The sequence below is a fragment of the Thermobia domestica genome, chromosome 6, assembly GCF_964235325.1.
Source record: "Thermobia domestica chromosome 6, izTheDome1.hap1.1, whole genome shotgun sequence".
Classification (NCBI taxonomy): Eukaryota; Metazoa; Arthropoda; class Insecta; order Zygentoma; family Lepismatidae; genus Thermobia; species Thermobia domestica.
Window position 1 is genome coordinate 224,998,320 of NC_137459.1, and position 20,065 is coordinate 225,018,384.

Here is a 20,065-nt window from a genome sequence, read left to right on the forward strand (position 1 = left end):
TGTTCAATATATTTCAAACACTTACCGTCACTATATTATCATGGCCGATTTTAATCTGCACAGTCGCTCACAACTAGATCGTATGAATTTCGAAACTTTTATAACTACGCACACAACTGGGATCATACATCCACTCCCAAAGCCTACTCGGCCCATTTCCAACACAACACTGGACATTGTCATCACCTCAGCAAATCTCTCCACCCATAGTCTCATCACTGTTCTCGATACAATAGGTAGCGATCACGCTCTTGTTCAATTTACGCTTCAGTTACAAGCCACTGCATCACCTCGCTCGCAATTGCCTTCTCGCCTATTTTACCGCTTCGATAAAGCAAACTGGACTCATTATTGCAGCTATCTGACTCAAAATACAGCACACCTAACATCACCCACTACTGAAGATGAACTTTACGCTACAATGGATACTATTACAAATACCATCCAGGAAGCCAGTAAACTCTCTATCCCACTAGTAAAAGCATTCCATACCAACCACGTCTACCACCACACTATGTGACTATGATATCCTGCTCCCGCCAACTTTTCAGAGATTACCTTCGCACCGGAAACCCTGAAGCTTTACATCATCATAAACAAATGCAACGTACAGTGCACAACTACATCAAAGCGTACAAACTCAGATGCTGGGTTAAAACGTGCAATAACCTATCAAACACCAGTCATCCAACAAAGTACTGGAAAAGGTTCAACGCTTTATGCGGCAAGCCCAGTAGCACTCCATACGCCATACTGATTGGAAACTCCGCTGCTCCTACAGACACAGACACAGCAAATGCTTGTGCCGATCACCTCCAGACAATTTTCACTCCGCCCCCTTCTGAGGACCGGCCACACATTGCTGATCGGGTAAACCCAACAACTCCATTCTTACAGCCTAGTCATCTGCATGTTCTCAATCCCAATCAACCTGTTACCGCACCCATCACCGTCACGGAGATCACCGATACCATACGATATAAACGAAATACCAGGTCTCGATAATATAACGTATCGCCAGATCCGAGAATGTCCTTTTGCGCTACTACTTCTTCTTGCAAACGTTTTCACTTTCATTCTGCGCACTGGATACTTCCCTATGCCTTGGAAGACTTCAAAAACGCTAATGTTTCCGAAACCACACAAACCACCTCATGAACTATCTTCTTACAGGCCGATTGAACTCACAACAACTTTTAGCAAAATTATTGAGCGCATTCTTGTTAAACGCCTCCATAACTATCTCTTAGACAGAAACATCCTACCTCTCAGCCAAGCGGGTTTTCGCCCTTCCTTTTCTATAAATGACCAAGTCTTACGCCTCACAAGCCTAATTAGTACACACTATAATTCAGTGCACCCATCATGCCTCGTCATCTTCGACTTGGAAAAAGCATTTGATAAAGTGTGGCTCATTGGACTTATTTACAAGCTTATTAGACTTCAGCTACCTACCGCCTACATACGCCTCATCTTTAACTTTCTCTCCGGCCGTCTTACACACGTAGCCATCCGAAATTGCCTATCGCATCCGATCTTCTTACTCTAGGAGTCCCTCAAGGTTCCGCTCTCTCACCTCTATTGTACATTCTGTTTGTAGCTGATATGCCACGCCTTCCAAATTTCGTTCATGCCTTCCAGTATGCAGACGACACCGCTTTTCTCGCGCTAGGCACATCCATTCAACATATTAACGGCATCCTACAAACCGTCATAGATAACTTTTGCCGCTGGTGTCGACACTGGAAACTTAAAATTAATGCTACAAAGACACAAGCCATCGTTTTCATCCCGAAGAAGAAAACATCTAAAGTGCGCAGAAATCGCCGTTGTCTCTCCTTACATGTTGACCATGTTCCGTTGCAAGCTACCAGGACAGCAACCTATTTAGGCATCACTTTTGACACCCACCTTACATGGATGCACTATCTTAAAACAATAACGACAAAGGCTTACAATAGACTAAACTTGCTTAAACGTCTCGTGGGTACGACTTGGGGTCTAACACCTTCTACTGTCTTAAACACCTACAAGGTTTTTCTGCGTCCTTCCTTAACGTATGGCTTCACAGCCTGGATCGCTGCTTCCGACACATTCAACAATAAACTACTTGGCCTTGAACGACACGCCTTCCGGATAGCTTTTCGTATAGTATTGCCTAGCCCAACACGTGATCTCTATTCCCGTATCTCATTTCCAACGTTGCAATATTACCTTGAAACTCTCCGACTCTCCTACATCCGTAGCCGCTTTCAAGCTCATCATCCCCTTCTCTTTGACACAATGCAATACTTAACATTACATACCACACCTTCACGATATGCACACACTCCCTTATCCCTTCTCTTCACACTATATCATTACACACTTCCACCCGATGATCCCTCACTTTTGCTTATCAATGATTACATCACTCATGTTCATCGTCCTCTCATATTCCCATCATTTCATGCACAGTGATTTCCTCTGTCTACTAACTTGGATTCCCACCGTCTTTCGTCATAGACTAGAGTCCCCCTAGGCAAGAAGATAACCGCATTCGTCTGCTAACATTACATCCTTTGTGTTGTCCTGTGCATCGGACCTCACTTCATCCTTCACTCCCATCAACAAATAATTACAGACTCATATATTAAGATATATATTTTCTCTAATTGTCTTTATTTCAAAATTTGTCTCTTTTCACATGTTCTAGTTGTTTCATATTATGTATGTTTTTCCGTGGCAATTTATAACAATTGCATACTGTATGTATTAACATGTATCACTGTATTTAATGTTTGTCAATTGTGATCATTCCTTATCCACGCCAAATGTTAGGGAACGCAAAGTTCCTTAAGTCCAGCAATTAAATGAATAAAGATATATTACAGCACTTAGCCCATCCATAGACCTTGAAACCTAAGTCTTCCCACACCACTTCCCTAAAACAGGGCGTAACCCTGTAAAAGGTAGCTAGCCTTGGCTAGCATTGTAAATATATATATATATATATATATATATATATATATATATATATATATATATATATATATATATATATATATATATTGTTTTGCGATTGACGAAATTTCATTTGTGCGCCGAATAAAAAGGGATATAATTTGTCCAACACATTCTGTATTTTTTTAAGAGATCACAAGTTTTGCTCATAAAGCATATATATAATATTTCATTATGTTCTTGTTCAAACACTTCTAAGAGTTCAGTAAGAGTTTTCTCAAGAGGTAGGTACTTCGCTGCAAGTCTTCCAGTATTTTGAAGATGAGTACAATCTTGAAGAATATATAAATTCCATTTATCGCATTCAATTGGATTATTACTTAAGTGTATATGCGAAAATGGGATTTACAATTAATCAAAATATAAATCAATATGTTATTCCGTGAAAATATGATTCCTAATGAGACCTTTCGATTCATTACATTTAATTTGAAGTAAAGAGAATAAATACATCGTGTAATTAAACCGAAATCGAATTAAAAAATTCACTAGGTACGGGGTGAGAAAAAAAAAGTTGCCATTACTCTCAACTGTAATGGTACATTACAAATGCATTTTTGATCCGAAATGCCCAAGTTCTGCGAGTAATTCTGGGAAATAGTCTATATCGTTTAATAATTGCACGTATGAGTTATAAAATTTTCCTCTTGTTAATATTCCAATAATGTGTGTTTTTGCGTACAAGTAAAACATCTTCCTCAACACTACGACTTGCTACAATACCACAAGCACGGGTTTCCAATGACTTTGGGGGTACATTCATACAATCATGAGCATAATCATGAAAAGATCCTTCTCTACAACCGTCGCATATTAATGTATCCTTGAAATCCCATTTTCCAATAGCCTTCTTTATACTTCACGATAAACTTTAATACTTCTACAACAACAGTCTAGACTCCAAAATGTCGTTGGTCTTGATAATGCAGGCGGAGATGCTGGTGGTGTAGCGGAAACTGCTAGCTCAGTTTATTCTACTGCATCTACATCAAATCCTTCATCTGACAATGACTCGAATATTTCTCTTTCAGTATCACATGATGCTTCAGTCTTGACATCGTGAGGTTCCTCTTTCTCAAAGTCCTATATGATGTGTCTATATATAAAAGGTCTTTCCTATGACCTGTATTTAAACTATTTTTATAGCCGCAAGTAATCACGTGTTCACAAGTAAAATTCTATTAACAATACCCCTCGCAGCACCAAGCTTCTTTCCTATTGTTGTTCAGTACCATGTCATGTTTTAACACGCACCAGTAAGGTCATACTCCTACAGCGCCAACTTTCACTTTCACGCAACCGGTTTTCAGAAACGCGAGAAAAGCTCAGTTATTTTAGCTCACCAGAGATACACGCAATTCTACAACGCTGAGTGTCCACGTATGCAGTATATGTGGCAGCATCGAGATCTTCCACAACAAGCTAACGAATAAAATACTTTCCACCTCACAAAGTTCGCGATGTCTTTCAGATGGAGAATCTCAATATACCCGTACGAGTAAAGTTTATCCTCTTCCTATTTTTAAACAATGAGTTTTCAAATGAAATGATTCATTGGAAATAATACAAAAGAACAAACAATATTACGAGAGAATCAGTAATTTACGAGCTTCCCATGAAAACGATCCCTAAAAAAGAGACAGTAAAAAATCCGATCCCATAAATAACCCGGGTTCGAGCTCTTAATATGTTCATACTATAAGTGCTCAAAATTTTTTATGCAAATGATCAATTAAAAATGGGAATGGATCCCTCAAAACACAAGTTAACAAATAATATTGCAAGAGAATAAAAGATAGGTATTATTATTATTATTATTATTATTATTATTATTATTATTATTATTATTATTATTATTATTATTATTATTATTATTATTATTACCGTCAATTTTTAACAATGGCCATAAGTAACGAGGTGATTGTGGATGAAAACGTTCCTAAACATGGGAATACTGTTTTCGGAAGTTGATGTGTAGTATAAACGAAAGCTGTGGCCAACATCTTTCAATTACTAATCTTTGGAAACATGTAATAGGTGCGATCTACGAACCGTTGTTTACTATTGTGAAGCATTAATTGATTTCACCTTTGGACGCCTTGTATTTCGAAAACGAAGCGGAATCTGTTTGAGAACGTTGTGATATCAACAGTCATGCGCTAACGTGTGGACGTCTAGTTCTATTTCAAAACATAACACTTTGTACCAGGTTATCAAGACTGAAAACCGAATAACCTCAAATGTTGATTAGTTTGATCTCTATGTTCGTGTAAATGTATTTGCATAGGCACAATTTCGCTTGATTATATTATTCCTGTAATATTGGACATTTGAATTCACTTTCTCATAGCGAGCCATGGGAGGGACTCGACGTTTGAACACCCTGTATCTCCAAAATCAGGCGGCATAGGACCGATGTTTATACCAACATTTTCACTTATTTGGATGTCCGCAGTCACCTCGTCACTTATTGCCATTGTTAAAAATTGACTGTAATAATAATAATAATAATAATAATAATAATAATAATAATAGCAATAATAATAATACCTATCTTTTATTCTCATGCAATATTATTTGTTAACTTGTGTTTTGAGGGACGGATTCCCATTTTTAATTGATCATTTGCATAAAAAAATTGAGCACTTATAGTATGAACATATTAAGAGCTCGAACCCGGGTTATTTATGGCATCGGATCTTTTACTGTCTCTTTTTTTAAAGGATGTTTTTCATGGGAAACTTGTAAATTACTGATTCTCTCGGAATGTTGTTTGTTCTTTTGTATTATTTGCAATGAATCATTTCCTTTGAAAACTCATTGTTTAAAAATAGGAAGAGGATAAACTTTACTCGTGCGGGTACATTGTGGATTTTCCATCTGAAAGACATCGCGAACTTTGTGAGGTGGAAAGTATTTTATTCGTTAGCTTCTTGTGGAAGATCTCGATGCTGCTACATATACTGCATACGTGGATACTCAGCGTTGTAGAATTGCGTGTATCTGTGGTGAGCTGAAATAACTGAGCTTTTCTCGCGCTTTCGATAACTGGTTGCGTGACAGTGAAAGTTGGCGCTGTAGGAACATGACCTTACTGGTGCGTGTTAAAACATGACATGGTACTGAACAGCAATAGGAAAGAAGCTTGGTGCTGCGAGGGGTATTGTTAATAGAATTTTACTTGTGAACATGTGATTACCTTGCGGCTATAAAAATAGTTTAAATACAGGTCATAGGAAAGACTTTTTATATATAGACACATCACGCAGGGCTTTGAGAAAGAGGAACCTCACGATGTTAAGACTGAAGCATCATGTGATACTGAAAGAGAAATATTCGAGTCATTGTCAGATGAAGGATTTGATGTAGATGCAGTAGAATAAACTGAGCTAGCAGTTTCCGCAACACCACCAGCATCTCCGCCTGTATTACCAAGACCAACGACATTTTGGAGTCTAGACTGTTGTTGTAGAAGTCTCAAAGTTTATCGTGAAGTATAAAGAAGGCTATTGGAAAATGGGATTTCAAGGATACATTAATATGCGACGGTTGTAGAGAAGGATCTTTTCATGATTATGCTCATGATTGTATGAATGTACCCCCAAAGTCATTGGAAACCCGTGCTTGTGGTATTGTAGCAAGTCGCACTGTTGAGGAAGATGTTCTACTTGTACGCAAAAACACACATTATTCGAATATTAACAAGAGGAAAATTTTATGACTCATACGTGCAATTATTAAACGATATAGACTATTTCCCAGAATTTCACGCAGATCTTGGACATTTCGGATTAAAAATGCATTCGAATAGTGCTAGTGTTTCAAGTATGTTATGTAGTGCTGAAAACATTAATGTTAATTGTGTATTAAAAACTATAAATGCACACTTAAGTAATAATCCAATTAAATGCGATAAATGGAATTTATATATTCTTCAAGATTGTACTCATCTTCAAAATACTGGAAGATTTGCAGCAAAGTACCTACCTCTTGAGAAAACTCTTACTGAACTCTTAGAAGTGTTTGAACAAGAACATAATGAAATATTACTTATATGCTTTATGACCAAAACTTGTGATCTTTTAAAAATACAGAATTTCTTGGACAAATTACATCCTTTCTTTATTCGGCGTACAAATGAAATTTCGGCATGCGGAAATCAGTATATTATTGATATTCAAGTTATATATGTCTAATAACGAACTTATCATTCATGAGTTTTATTTAACCGCATACAATGATACAATAAATTTCCACTGCTGACGAGGAAGGTCCATAAACCGTGAGAGTTGAATTTTGATGAAAATTAGTGACAAGATTCAGTTCGAGTTACAAAGTAACGTAGTAATAGTCACTCGATACGTATCGTTGAGCTGCTTCACTGACGCCATCTTGAAATCCAGTAGGCAATGTCCAAGAATATCCTTTTGGCACAAAAATGAAAAAGCATTTCATAGATCTGACTCTAGTATTGTAAACCAAGGTACAGCATCTATATGTGGGACTGCTTTCAGTGCATAATCGCCATTTTCACAGGCGCCATATTGTATTGCCGTCAAATATAACAAATGGCCAGGGGGTCATGTGGGGTATCACATAACACTAGAATTTTATCCTGAATCCATTTCCGTAACCCATGTTTACATATCTGTTTTCACTTCAGAGTTCAGAGCTCTCTCGCTCACAGGAACATATAAAAACTGTGCAAGTAAAATTTGTGTTATGAAATGCAGTCGTGGGAGCACTTACAGGATTTTACTAATGCAGTAGTAATCACTTGATCTACAATAGCCATTGTACCAATCATATCTTGAGACTAGTGAGAGAATTAGTTAATTAAATTGAAATTCCTGTAGTGAAAAATGGAATAGCCACACTGTAACAAATTATATCTATTTCAAAATGTGCTGTATATATGAATTTATGTGTGTTGTGATTATGCATAACATTTAAATGCTGTAATATAAGTTAGGTGCAACGGTACATATGACTTTGCAAGAATAAGTATTGAAGCTATTAGAAAATTAATAGAAAATTATTGCAAAAACAATACAATCTGATGCACGTAAACAAATATTAACCTACTAACCTTTTGCTCTTCAGTTGAGATGATGGAGATCCAAAACAAAGTGATTAGCACACTGCATCGTGGAGCAGTACAAACACTTAACAAATGCACTTTCGTCACAATCTTCATGACCACAGACACTATTTGCTGCTAGTCTCCAGAACAGTGCTGGATTTAGGGTTGGTGGAGCTCTATGCTACTAAAGATTATGGGGCCCTGTATGTGTCCAGGTGAACGTAGGACCCTATAAAGAGAAACGAAGAAACCAGTGATATTTTACGAAGCAGACTAGCAGAAGGGGCCTCATTACTTGCATAATAGGGGCCTACACAAACGAAGCACTCTTGCTATATGTAGATGTTATACTTTATTTATTGTTTTTCTTATATTTTGAAAATGTACATTCAATTTTTTCCTTGAATTTTTTGGTCTCCCAAGAGTATGTTGCCCTAAGGCATAGCTTGTTTAGCTTATACGTAAATCCGGCACTGCTCCAGAACATTTGTAAATGAACCAACTATTGCTCCTGTGACGTACCCATATTTCTGTAATGGATATGCAAGCATGTCCTTTAGGACTGGCGCACAAAATTGATGATACACATCAGAATACGTTTTCATTATGAAAATTCTGCCATATAACTTGTACACCAAACAAGTGTCTACATGCTACAATTAGTTATTTATCTCAGTTTTAATATGAAAACTAGTCTTGCCCTTATTATAAGCAAATGTTTTATCATTAAAGGTGGAAAGTTGCAGATATTTAATTATTTAATATTGAGGAAAAAGCAAGAAAAAGGCTTGTTTTATGGGATGCAACTTTGTGTTGCATTTTGTAATAATCTTTATTGTCATCTATTCTTAGCAGGCGTGTATGCATTCTCTTATCACTAATAACACTATCCGAGCAGACGCAAGAAAAGTGAAGTTTCCAGGTGTATCGTCTTCTAAGAATGGGCTGTGAACTGATAATTTAAATGCCCTTTATTGTTCAATGCGTCAGCAATAAATTGATTGTATTTAGACAAACTGGCAATAAATAGATGGAAAAGAACGCAACAATGATGGTCTTTGCCTAAGGTTTCAAGATTGGAGTATAAAACTTAACACACTATCACGAACCACGTAAAATTGCCTAAAATAGATTTTTGGTTTGAGTCAGTCCACCGTCTTACACTTATGCCTGCTACGAGAAAAGAAACGAGCACATATTGATTATGGTGGAAACCGATCCATTTTGGTTGTTCAACTAATATTCAGCAGTTTATATCATTTTTCTAATATATGTCCGAACAATCTCTTTGGTATTCTCTGCTCGTCAGTACTTTTAGACATGGGTTTCATCGACCAGCAGTTAATTCCATCGCACTTTGAAATAGGTATCACTTGCAGAATGCTGCCATTCAACTTTTCACTACAGGAATTTCAATTTAATCAACGATTTATCTTCTAGTCTCAAGATCTGATTGGTATATTGGCTGTTGTACTGCATTAACTACTGCATTAGTTAAAACCTTGCAAATGCTTGCACGGCCGTGTTTCATATCACAAGTCTAACTCGCACAGTTTTTATATGTTTCTGTGTGTAAGAGAGCTCTTGACTCTGAAGTGAAAACAGATATGTAAACTTTGGTTGCGGAAATGAATTCAGGAGTAAATTCCAGTGCTATTTGATACCCCACATGACCCCCTTGCCTTTATCATATTTAACCGCGATTCAATATGGCGCCTTTCAAAATGGCGATCATGCACTGAAAGCAGTCCCACATAGAGATGCTGTACCTTGATTTACAATACTGGAGTCAGTCTACAGTTTGTACACTTTGGCAACACCGACCACCCAATAATATCAAATGTTGATTGGTTTCATCTTCTATGTAGTGTAAATGTGTAGGTATAGACATAGTTCCACTTGATTGTATTTGGTCTAGGAATTAATTCGTGTGGGTGAACAAGAGATGGCGCAACGAACGGAGCGTCCCACAGTTCCGTGTATCCACACATGTGTTGCAAACCCCTGTCATCGCGTATCGTTCGTAGTATAGGGCAGTGGATTAAAGCGTCAACAACACCAGTTTGTAGTTAAGTGAACATGGCGCAATTTGTGCCTGATAAAGTGTTTTTGCGGGGTGTCCTGCTGCATTACTTTAACATGCAGAAAATTGCGACTGAAAGTCATCGTATTTTGGTGGAAGTGTATGGTGACCATGCTTTAGCTGAGCGAACGTGTCAGAAGTGGTTTGCACGGTTTAGAAGTGGTGATTTCGGCTTGGCAGACCAAGAGCGAGCTGGACAGCCAAAAACATTTCAAGACGAAGAATTGACAGCATTGCTCGAGCAGGATTCGTGTCAAACGCAGGAACAACTTGCAGCAGCATTAGGCGTTGATCAAACAACAGTCTCCAAACGCTTGAAAGCCATGGGAATGATTCAAAAGATGTCACATTGGGTTCCACATGAATTGAAAGACAGAGACGTTGAAAGACGAAAAACCATTTGCGAATTGCTGCTTCAACGACAGAGCAGAAAGGGGTTTCTGCATCGAATTATTACGGGTGATGAGAAGTGGATCCATTACGAGAACCCTAAACGAGAAAAGGCCTGGGTGAAACCAGGTGAACCAGTTCCATCACAACCAAAACGAGATATTCACTGTGCAAAGGTTATGCTGTGCATATGGTGGGATATGAAAGGTGTGGTGTACTATGAGCTGCTGCAACCGGGTGAAACTATGAATGGAGAACGTTATCGACGACAATTAATGCGTTTGAAGGAAGCTCTGGCCAGAACACGACCAGAATGGGAGAACAGACATGATAAACTTATTGTTCAACATGATAACGCTCGCCCACATGTCGCAAAACGGTCAAAACCTATTTAGAAAATGTCGGATGGGAAGCTTTACCCCACCCGCCGTATTCACCAGACGTTTCTCCTTCGGACTACTACTTGTTCGATTGCATGAACAACGATTTGATTGGACAGCGGTTTACTTCTTCAGAAGATATCGAAACATGGGTCTCTGACTGGATCGCTTCCAAGGATGAGGACTTCTTTCGCCACGGAATCCGTACATTGCCTGACAGATGGGCGAAAGTGGTGGCTAGCGATGGACAATATTTTTCTTAAGGTATTTATGTATTTTGTGTTTGTACTGCAGCTTCAATGTGTGCGTACCAACCGCACGAATTAATTCCTAGACCAAATATTATTCCTGTAATATTGAGCATTTCTCTTCACTTTGTCACAGCAAGCCATTGGCGGGACTTGATATTTGAATACCCTGTATCTCGGAAACGAAGCGGCAACGGGGCATATTTAAGCATATTTTTATTATTTGGATGTTCACAATCACCACTTTACTTTTGGCGATGCATTAATGTTACACCCTTTATACATACTTAAATAGGCTCTTCATTTTAAGTATTTTTGACATCAATATTTTCTCTTTCCTTTTCATTACTAATTATTGAATTAACCTGCAATAGGATTTCTCAAAAATTAGTTAATGCTACTTACAAAAATGCAATTTAATAAAAAAGAGCAACAAAGGACTTTAACGGCTTTGTTGAAAAAATGACCGTTTGAAAAGACAAGCAGAATGAGAGCATGGCTATATTCGCAGCAAAATGTATCAAGGCAAGCGTATATAGCTTGATACTTTCTCAAACTTTGATTTACTTTACTTATCTTGTAATATATACTTTACAGTGTCACGAAAGTTGTAAAAGCGACATTACAGGTTAGTATCATTTCACTCCTGCTTCTCGAAATCATTAGTTCATTTGCAAACTGTGACTTACATGTAGGTAAACGTAGTTGAAATGATTTGACTATTAGACTTCAATTGTAGAAGAGAAGTAATAAATAGAATAAAATATACAGCAGTGATAATTGCTTAAAACGGGAGTCCCCGTCAAAATAACTAATCCTGAAAAAAAGTTTTATGATTCTTTGAAGGTGAGAGAAAGTTATTATTTGATTCAAACTAAATAATTTGTAATAAAAGGTTATATACCAATGCGAAAGTAATGAATAAAATCCAATTATACTTAAATACGTGAGAAAGAAAAGAAAGTGATTTGTAACATTCTTTATAAACTGCAAAATGGAGCTGAGTACAAAAGTCAAACAAGTCACTTCTGAATGCTAACTGTATATAACTGAATGTTCTCCGTACTAATGGAAAATTGAGCTCTTTGCAATAATCTTCAATACAAAAATAACAAAAAGATTTACAGTATATCGTATCTATTGTCTAATAGGAGATTTTCCATTAACATATAACTTAGTAAACCTCATTAAATATCTGAATATACTTGCTGAAACGAAATCGAAATGGACTAATGTCATGGAATAACGTTGCTATCTTTAGCCAAACAAAATAAATATTTTATAACCAAACATTTAAGATCTTTGGAATGCACTCTAATGTGTTGAGCACTCGATCATCTGCTTCATGTGATAAGCAGTGTCTTATTAGGATTTTCATGTGTAAAGTATCTATTTGGTCCCACTTTGATTAGCGCGGAACATTTTCTCTAGGCGAGTGTAGTCTCCTTCCAAAGGACTTACAAGATATTATTGAAATATATGATAAATGTCTGACAAAAAAATGTATTTTTTGTACCTTTTACATACACGAAACTGTTAATTCCAAATTATATTTTCGCGCCTGTATATCACAGTTGCCCGTATATCACAGTTGATTGGATTATCTGCCGGAGACATGACGGAAGTGAGTGTCATCGTTTGTCATATAAAGTCTAATGAATGTGCACTTGGTAAAGTACAGGGTATCCACATGAAACCTCCCTGATTACAAATATCTGTTGCATTGAATCTATTAGTGCCACAGAATAAGGGCTTGCGGCATCTTGAAGAGCGACTCAAAAAGTTTTTGTCCATATGTGCAGTTCTGTGTGGGCCCCGTTATGTAGCTCTCAGAATGTCCAGTCGGTATTCAGTTTCCGGCCATGTGTTGTGTAGCATGTCCGGTGTGATCGAGTTGATGGCTTCTTCAATAGTGTGACAAATACTACATATAGGTGTGGCGTTGACTCTATCTTTCACTAGCACCACATAGTGGTGATGTCGGGAGATCGCGGTGGCCAAGCAGTGGGTACATTGCGTCAAATTCATCAAATGCAAGCGTTCTGTCCAAATCCCTAAAACATTTAAACACCAATGAGGTAGGGCACCATCCTGTTGGAATATCATGTTAGGTTGAAAAGGAAGTAGCTGTGGAAAAGCAAAGCATGTACAGATAAACGGGACCAGTTATTGTGTGCTCCATGTATAAAAATGATCCGATAATTCTTTCGCGTCCCAAAGCACACCACATTTACGTTCTCGCTATCTCTGACATTCATGAACAACGTATGGGGGTTCGGGATCCCAAATGCGCATGTTGTGACGATTCACCTTGCTGATGTGTGGAAGGTTGACTCATCACTGAAAATCACTCTCCCCAAGTAATCGTCATCATCCTCGATGCGCTCCAGAATCTCCATTGCGAACCTGGTTCATTTTGAAAAGTCATTGGGCTGTAGAGCCTGAACGATTTGCACCTTATATGTATTCAAACGCTGTCTTTTATGGAGCATCTTATGGATCGTTGAACATGGGATGTTCAGCTAGCTCGTGTGACGCTCTGCGAACTGACTTTGTTGGGTTTCTAGTGAAGGCTTCCCTGACCTCAGTTACAGTTTCCTCAGACGTTTGTGCTTTCCTGACCCAGGCTGTCGATTGGCACTCCCCGTTTCTAAAAACTTCTCAAAACATGTTTCAATGGTCTTGAGGTCTGGTGGGTCCAGTTTGCACTTTCGTCAGAAGTTCCTTTGCACTGTAGTTGGTGATTTAGTCTCAGCCATTCACACCAAACACTTCACCCTCTCTTGTATTGTTGCATCTTTGTTCATGGTCACCTGCAACAAATAACAAAAATTCATATAAACTTTATTACTGAACACCTGCAACAAATAACAACAATTAATATAAACTATCAAAAAATGTTTGAACTGCTTGTCAAGATGTCGTCAACCATTACTCACTAGCACTAAAAGTTTATATGCAATTAATTTGTAATTATGGAGGTTTCATGTGGACATTTAATATAATATATTTATATATTCCTGTATAATATTTTATATATTCCAAAATTGAACAAAATTGGAGGAAGACTATTTGGTACTAATAACAATTAACTTAATGCACACTTATATTTAGAGCTATAAAGATTATACACACATTGCATCAAATCTGTTTTCAACACAGCAGTGCCATATTAAATAATTTAATTATTTATCTTTTCTAACAATCTATTCTTGCTAACAATCTATATATTAAAATACTAATAAAATACAAATATTGTGATTCTAAAAAAAATCGATATGCCTATTTTGATACTTTTGCGCAGACGATAATGCTCATTCTAAATTCAATTTTTGCGCCTCTCTTCGACCTTTGCCGAAACTAATACGGTTTTGGGTATTAATTCATCTCCTATGGGAAGTGAGCCTTATCCTTAGTTAATAGACTAACATACACATGTTCAACGAACTTACAGGTTCGTAACTAAATTATCAAAGTCTCTCTGTGTGTGCTTGTCAGTTGTTTTTTTTTTTTTTTTTTTTTTTGAACCCTAGAGTACTAAGCCTCTTGAAGACCACATTGGTACTAAGCATTCTTTATTTTTACGACTGTCGGTTTTTTTAGCCACATATATATAATACGATTGTTTAAAAGTGTTTTTATCTATGACTATGTATATTATTACATGAAATTATATATATATATATATATATATATATATATATATATATATATATATATATATATATATATATATATATATTATTTTGAAACCTTTCTATTTATCTACCGTTGCGGTCATTTTTCACACGTAAGCTAAAAATGCAAAGGTACAAATTTTATTTTTAAGAAATATTTTGACAAATGGATTACTGTATATTATAGAGAAAGGGCTCAAAAACATCGTGTTATATGATATAATACAAAGTTTTGTGTTTTTCTATTTTAGATGTAAGCTTAAAAATCTCATATGTTGAAAATGAAAAATGACATAAAAATGCTTCTGTAAAAGATACAAAACCGTCAGATCTAATAATCCTTCTGTACAAATTGAAAATCGACTTAGTTTATACTGTTGACGGTTTAATACACTAAACCAAAGTGCCTTTAGTTTTTTAGTTTAGGTTCTTACTTTTCACATTGGTCACAACATATTGATTTATGTTCCGTGTAAATAGGCAGTTGGCACTGCTCTCTGTAAGGGGCAGTAAAAGCATGTTTTCCTGGTTCCAGGAAGCTGTGCTCGTTCAGGGTTCATAGGAACTCTCAGGAAATCTTATATTGACACCCGTAGATTCCACTGCAAATGTGGTTACCCAGTCGACAATGCATCTGAGGAGAAATCAGTTGGTCACAAAACTCGAGATTTCTCTCCTATTTTTCTTCACTCTCTTCTTCAAGCAACAACTTTCTCATAGCGAGTGGTCTATTATGAGCCATTTTGAGAAAATGACAGTAATGTCGTGAAACTCAGACAAAATACTGTGCCAAATGCCGTTAGGTAAAATGTACGGTACTCCAGAAAAGAAACAAACATGAGTACTAAGCATTCGCATTTTTTACGACTAACAAGGAAACCGATTCAAGTGTGACACGAAATTGTGGTGTAGTTTATGCGCAAATGAAGTGTTTTTGTGTACAATTAAACCCATTAAAGGGGAAAATCCTCGATCTCAACCGTTTCGAAGATATAGAAGAATAAGAGAAAGGCTGGTGCTCCGATATTTTGCCATTTTTTTAAATATGTAGCGATAGTACAAGTGAATCCGAAGAGTCCATAAAAATTCTAGGGGTCGAATGTATTGGAGAGGGAAGGTGGATATAACGGCGTTTCATTATTGCCTGAAATTGGCGCGTAAGGTGTCTATGTATAGGTTTCTTGGTACGCTGAATCGAATAAAAGCATCATCAGGTCAAAAAGAATGAAAAATGTAAAAATGGTGACCATCCGAGCTTTCCAAACATGCATAATTTCTACAATTATTAACAGATCGAAACAAAAAAGCCCAAACTTGTGCGTTTTATTATATAATAGTTGAGAGTGAAGATCGGAGCGATTCATCGAAAAGAAATTAAAATGACAGCCGTTTAAACTTTCCAAATAATCTTAATTTCCGCAATTATCAACCGATAGGAATTAAAGTTGAAGCAAAAATGGGCGTTTGTAATACATTAGGAGATTAGAAACATCAGCATAATTCCACAATAAAGTTTCAAACTGGCGGTCGTTTTTAATTTGAGAAAGATCCACTTGTCTCTTGCAGCCCTGTGTCAAAACGTGAAATAGGATTTATAATTTCCTACGTTTCTAGTGATGCTAATTTAAATGAAAGCATTCATGATCACCAAAACGAATACTAACATAGTAGTTAGTTTTGTTGTGACAATTATTAACTAACTGCTATTCAGATATTGGTTTTAAAGAAAGGAAGGAACGTCGAAAGAAACACCTGAATTAACAAAGAAATACAGTACATTACCGGTCGTAGTGTAGAAGGAAAAGGGGGATATTGGTGCTATCATACAACTGTGTTCTTCGTGTCAATAGTATTTGTTATTCCTCATAGCTTCTTCTTTTTCTGGCCCAGGGTAGAAGCTACGCCATTCATCTCATCATTCAACACCACTTTTATTCTCTCTGGTGCAAATTTCGTAAAGTTTAAATGCAATTTCTAAACCTATTCCCTCGCCACATATCCAAAAATCCAGACAATATCAGAGAACCAACTTTCCCCGTACCCCTCTATATCTCCGGAACAGTTGGAATCGAGGGTCTCACCCTCTAATGGAATTCGTTGTTCACTAAAGCACTTTGATTGCGCATTAACTCCTCCACAGTTTCGTGCCACGCTTGAATCGGTTGTTTGTAAGATTTACTGAGTAACAAGCTTTCGTAAAAATTACGAAACGCCACCCACTACACCCACAACGAGAGGAACTGCAGGACTGCTCGCCGGCGACTGGCTTACCGGTCCGATGAAAGAACCTGTCATGGGAGGGGAAGGGGTATGGGGCTACGGTTTTCTTTTTATGCCAGTTTTACCAACTCCATCCATAAAAAGTAAGAAGGCTTAGTATTGCAGAGTTAATTTTGAACTCTCCATTCTATTGGGCACCATAAAAAGTATCTGCGAAAGTGATGGAATTTTTCGCTTCGCTCTTACCATTCCCAAAACATTTGTCAAAAGAAGTGTCAGATTTCCGGAGATTTAAGAAGCCATATCTCGGGAACCGTAAGTCTTAGAGAGATGATATTTTGAGAATTTTTTCTAGAAACGGAAGAAGGCGCGGATTAAAAGATTCACTTTTACATGTAGGAACAATCAAAGTTATCTTTCCCGCTCTGTCGCTCCATGCATTGTATGTTCGTTAGGGCAATGCTGTTGGAGCATTGTCAACTGGTTTTATTTTGTTTAGTTTTGCATGGAACGAGATAACATTATATTGTAAGAACGATTTTTAAAATAATACGTCTTTTTCTTTTAACGATAGTCTTAATTCTTATTTACCTGCATTACGCTTTTCTTGAATGCAGTATACTTATATTTATATTTTATTATCTCTATTTCTTACTTGCAAATATCGCTGTTGCAATTTCGATTCTTTTTTCCACGCTCACTCGTACAATGTTATGAAATTTAACACAGTTAACTATGAAGTAAGTTTAGTACTAACTCAGTTCTAGCTCCAACTTCTGACTCTAAAGGACCACATTCACGGCCACAGCCATTGCCTTGTGCTATTTCAAGAACCATGAAATAACGATATATACAAGCGCAATTAACCATAGGATAATATATTATTTGCGTCCTTGATTTAGTGCGTCTACCATTTCATAATCGGCAATCTTAGGTTTTATTATCATGTACTAACGAAATTAATTTCATTAATTAAATTGCAGTAATATTTTCCTTGTTACAGTATTTACCGCAGTGAGCAAGTTACTACTTTCTTATCCAATAAAGTTTGTATCGTTTTTTTTTTTCTACTTTTATAGGTCCTGTACTGAAGAGAACAGACTTACTATATGAACACCTACCAACAAGGCAACCTACAACAGGTGATTTAAGATCCTCACGAGAGCTTCTCAAGGAACTGTGTACTTTGTCTGCTGTAAGTGTCAGAACTTCTGTATACAAGATTAATGTGTACCAAAATATACCAAGTTGTTTGCTACACTGTATGATTTTCAGCGGCCACATTGTGCAGTCGCTAAGGCTCGCGCCTTTGGTGAGAGCAGCTCCGGATTCTTTTCCAGGTGGGAGCACTCGGCCGAATAAAAGCTTTTTCAAGCCAGCCATTGTGAGTGAGGTTCTCGTTGGTTTTCTTCATTTACATCAGGCAAAGGTCGGGATGACACATACTATAGTGGTCCCAAGCTACTCAAGTCCTTCTCCATTCGTTTCTTTCTGTCCAAATCCTTGTGTAGTGAACGCCAAGGGATGTCATCCCTCACACGGGGCGGTATAACATGATATACATGCAGAACGTCGAACGCCACAACTCTAACTTGTAATTCTAATCCTCTTTGATTATTTTATCATATGCTATTTGTGTCAATAATATGCTAACCGCATATCAATCCATCTCCCTATCTCTCTTTATTAGGGTGGTCCCTATTTTTCAACTTCCGATTTATTTAGTTTCGTTTCTTAAATGCTTCGATATTAGGCCAAACTAAAACCTATGAGAAAACCTAACTCAATTTAATGGCGGCCAAACGACACTTTCTTTTAACGGGTTTAAAATATCCACTATGAGGCAAAGTTTTTGGAAAGATAATTGTAAGTTTAACAATCCTGATTATATGAAAATTGAGTTGAGTTGAGTTGATTTTGAATTTGACGTCTCTTTCAACAGCGAGGGTATGCGAGACCGACCTACTGATTAACGTGGAATCCAAACCATGTGAGCTTCCTTCGGGAATCGAACCCGGCTCTCCCACGCCAATGATTATATGAACGTAATAAATATTAAATTGCCAGAGATAAGTTAGAAATAACGTCAGATATGTGTCAGTGATGAATACTGCCCCTAAACATACAAACTTGCTACTAAACAATTTGAACCTGCATCGAAGATGGTGAATTTCGAGATGGCTACCATGAAGGTACTATATACACTAATAGATGAGGTTCTACCATTATTACACTTAGCACGTAGGTAAAGCAATTCAGCACACGGGATTCTTTTTTTTTTCCACAAGCTTTTCCAGTTCTTTTCAAATATATCTCACAAAGTTACTATAAGTAATCCAAAGACAAATACAAAGTAATCTATATGGTTTGGGAAAAAGTGTATCGCAAGGCCCAGGAAGAGAAAGGAAGAATATCACAAAGCTGCAGGCAAGCTAAGTGAACAGGATACCTCAGAGCTCCAAGCAAGCTAAGAAAGCAGGGATGACCAGCCGAAACTGATCTCGATGGAGACCTTAAGCTTCATTTATACCCCCTTTCTTTACAGCAGTAGCACTAGTGTTTATTTTCTGCCACATGACCTGGTGATGAGAATTCCCGTCATCTGATTGCTTATAGTAGTTGTAGTAAAAGAGTATGTTATATATATATATATATATATATATATATATATATATATATATATATATATATATATATATATATATATATATATATATATATATATATATATATATATATATAAGTGACGTTCAAGTTGACCGGGACTTTCATTTATTCAGAGGAAACTGATAGCACAAGAAGTACCAAACTATGTCACGTTTTCAAAGTATTCTCCGTGCGTGTTGCGGCACCGTTGCCATCGTTGTGGCAGCTCCCTGATTCCTTTGGCGCAAAAAGAACTTGTTTGTTGTCATAGCTACTAGAGAACATCGTTCCGCAGTGCTTCATCTGTCGTGAATTTCTTCCCTCCCAGATGGTCT

General features: G+C 37.1%; 1 protein-coding gene across 2 annotated transcripts in view; it reads left to right on the forward strand.

The window, feature by feature from the left end:
- Apoltp (Apolipoprotein lipid transfer particle) overlaps positions 1-20,065 on the forward strand; it is a 6,186,292-nt gene that overhangs the window by 954,346 nt on the left and 5,211,881 nt on the right. For both annotated transcript variants that reach the window (XM_081762641.1, XM_081762640.1), the window contains exon 8: positions 18,164-18,279. In XM_081762641.1, coding sequence (XP_081618767.1) covers positions 18,164-18,279 — 116 coding nt within the window. The remainder of the gene's footprint in view (positions 1-18,163; positions 18,280-20,065) is intronic.